The following is a 2,892-nucleotide window of genomic DNA, read 5'->3' on the forward strand; positions in this document are numbered from 1 at the left end:
TTGGCCGATGCCGTGCACACGCAGAGTCTGTAGGTCATCTTCTGGGATACGCAGATGTGAGTAGGAACACGAGTCTGGATTGCTGAATCGATTGCTTGACTAAAACGGTGGCAAGAGCGGGAAGAAGAGAGAGAGAGAGAGAGAGAGAGAGAGGTGTGAGAGAAAAATGTCTTAGGTGTCTTGAAGTTACGGACAGGCTGGGGGTCAAATATATATATGTTTTTGGGGAATAATTGGCTTTGGTGTTGAAATGTTGGGTGATATCTAAGTACATCGTGGAATTCTTTCGTGTCCACGCTTTTTTTGTTTCGGTTTATGCCGTATGTGGTACATTCTTTCGTGGGCGAGTTGCGTAGGCGCAAGGGGAGATTGTCTACTCCTCATACTGTTCCCGTAGGCGTGTTCTCTGCATCGGGTTATCCTTGTACGCCATGAATTGCCCCCAGCAGTTGGTGCTGGTCGCGGGGTACTCGTCGATATTGTCCGTGACGTACAGCCCCGTTGCGTCAAGTGTGACATTTTTGGTTGTCAGAAATCGTTCCTTTTCCTGCACTCGCCCAATGGGTGGGATTGTTGGAGTCTTGTATGCTCCACTACGCGTACTTTCCATGAAACCGTCCTCTGACTTTAAGGTGGATGCCACGCTGTATGACGAGGGCGCCGCGGCAATACTCTTTCCAAAAGATAGTCGTTTTTGGCGTGGTTCCGTCTTTGCAGAGAGACCCATTGTGCGACGCAATGCGTCAGTTTTTTCACGCCGCTGTGATGTGCCTTCCTTGTCAAGGATATCTTTGAGTGTCATGGTGGCGGCTGCGCTGGTTGGGTCCGTGTAGCTGAGCTCGTGTACCGTAAACTGATGTTTTGGAGGCGCTTTAATATCACCTTGATAGAACAGCAGTTCGGCCGGTGCCTCTGAGCAGAAGCAGCCAGGCGGTTTAGCGGCGAACAGTTCCTCATCGTTAGCGGGGCCTTTGTACGACCCTTTGTAGGTCGTGATGTTCTCTAATGGCTGCTTTGCCGGATCTTTGAGGCCGAATGACGTGCGTTCCTCCTGCCAGTTGCCCAGCAGCGTGGCGCAGTGGTACTCGGACTTGTGCCCACTTGGACCAATCAGGCGAATGCGTAGGCGTGGATTCTGTGGCATGTGCGACAGGGGCACCACACGGACTATTTATATATATATATATTTCGTCCTACAAAGCAAATAGTTGCAAGTGAGGGAGAATAGGAAGATCCCAGCGCACTCATTACAGAGAGAATCATAAACAGTAAAACAAAAAAAAATATCAGCGAAACAGTCAATGGCTCCATGAAGGAGCACTACAGATTCCAATATCCCGCCGTTCTTCTAACTTTCTTTTTTTTCTCTTTGTGTGTGTTTCTTCTCGTATTACAGTACCGCCTATAATTGGGTGTACGAATGAAGGTAAAAACAAAAACGTTTTCTTTTTCTTTCCTTTGCCTTCACCGTCGGCACTGCAGAAACGGAGAAAAGGCCTTTGCAAACAACTTATCTTCACCACCGTGTGTCGATGCACATGAGTGTGTGCATTCGTGTATGGTCAGCGTCAAAACAATACGATGCGCCACCATCGAGCCAATCTACCACACCATCAAACATCTCCGCTTCCTCTGTGCCCTCCACCTTGGATTGCTGCGCCTTCGCGTGGTTGAAGCGGTCCAGGTCGCCGTTGACGCTCTCGAGGAGCTGCAAATCCTCCTCCGACGCCAGTGCCTTGTTGAACAACTGGCGTCCTTTGCGGCGCTCCACTCGGCAGAGCGTCAGTCGATAGTTCCCGCTCGTCCCTGCGAGAAAGCCGTAGGGCAAGGCGACGCCCAGCGAACTCGAGAAAAAGAGCGGCCGCCGCTGGTCCCACTGCAGCTGCTCCTCCACGCTGGTGATGGGAGTTCCACGANGCCCAGCGAACTCGAGAAAAAGAGCGGCCGCCGCTGGTCCCACTGCAGCTGCTCCTCCACGCTGGTGATGGGAGTTCCACGAAACAGCAGCATTGAGTGCCATTCCCCATCTTCGAGAGGGGGCGGTGCGTACACACGCACACATGTTACCTCGAAACGTGACGAGGATGTCTTCCGAAGCTCCGTTTCGCGTATTTGCTCCAACACACCATCAACGAGGTGCCGCGGGGTGCCGCTCTGCTCACACACCTCCCTCACAGTAGGGGAGGCGGCAGATAGACTCGAAAACACACCAAGGGGCTTAAGGGAGAGAAGCGCATGACGTCGAAGAGTCATTGTGAGCAACATTAAAGCTGAAGTGCATCCAACCCGAGTTGCCCAACGCATGCGATGCGAAAAGACGACTTCCCTCTCCCCGTCCTTTACGCAGCCATAGTAAGAATGAGAGAACAGAATTGAGGAACAAACAAACAAACAAACAAAAAACAGTGATTGAGGCACACGAAGAAACGAAAAAAAAAAAGAAAAAAAAACAAAAAAAAAAAAAAAAAAAAGAAAACTGGATACCTCACTTTGAATATCCCGCTCACCCCACTCCCCTTCTCTCTCTCTTTATTCAATACTGACAAAATGTTTTGTTAGAATGACGGTTATGACAACTTCAAATTACAGCAACATGACAGAAACAAAATTACCGTGAGTGTGTGTGTGATTGCATATCTTTCTGCTCTGCGAGCCTGTGGTAATAGACGTCGTTGAAACGGTTGCGAACTGCGATAGTGGTGGTAATGTTATTTTCCCCATTGTTTTCTGTTACACTGGGGGACTTTCGAGTGGGGTCCGTTGGAGAAGGTCTAACTTTGCTGTCGGACCCGCCCCCTAATTCCCTCCACGCGGCGGAGTATGGAGGTGGTGGGGCCTGGAGATTTTCCCGTTGCTTTGTTTGAATATTCATTTGGAGAAACGATTATGAAT

The 2,892-nt window shown here is 49.9% G+C and overlaps 2 protein-coding genes across 2 annotated transcripts; both read right to left on the bottom strand.

Moving 5' to 3' along the window:
- Positions 1-373: 373 nt before the first annotated feature.
- DQ04_11891000 (hypothetical protein) lies at positions 374-1,144 on the bottom strand (the record flags this gene model as incomplete). Its single annotated transcript, XM_009316633.1, has 1 exon — positions 374-1,144. One exon carries the CDS (start codon positions 1,142-1,144, stop codon positions 374-376), a length of 771 nt encoding a protein of 256 aa, XP_009314908.1.
- A 372-nt stretch (positions 1,145-1,516) lies between these two features.
- DQ04_11891010 (hypothetical protein) lies at positions 1,517-2,020 on the bottom strand (the record flags this gene model as incomplete). Its single annotated transcript, XM_009316634.1, has 1 exon — positions 1,517-2,020. One exon carries the CDS (start codon positions 2,018-2,020, stop codon positions 1,517-1,519), a length of 504 nt encoding a protein of 167 aa, XP_009314909.1.
- Between the last annotated feature and the right edge of the window lie 872 nt (positions 2,021-2,892).

This window comes from Trypanosoma grayi, assembly GCF_000691245.1.
Source record: "Trypanosoma grayi strain ANR4 Tgr_1189_V1, whole genome shotgun sequence".
NCBI classification, from domain to species: domain Eukaryota; phylum Euglenozoa; class Kinetoplastea; order Trypanosomatida; family Trypanosomatidae; genus Trypanosoma; species Trypanosoma grayi.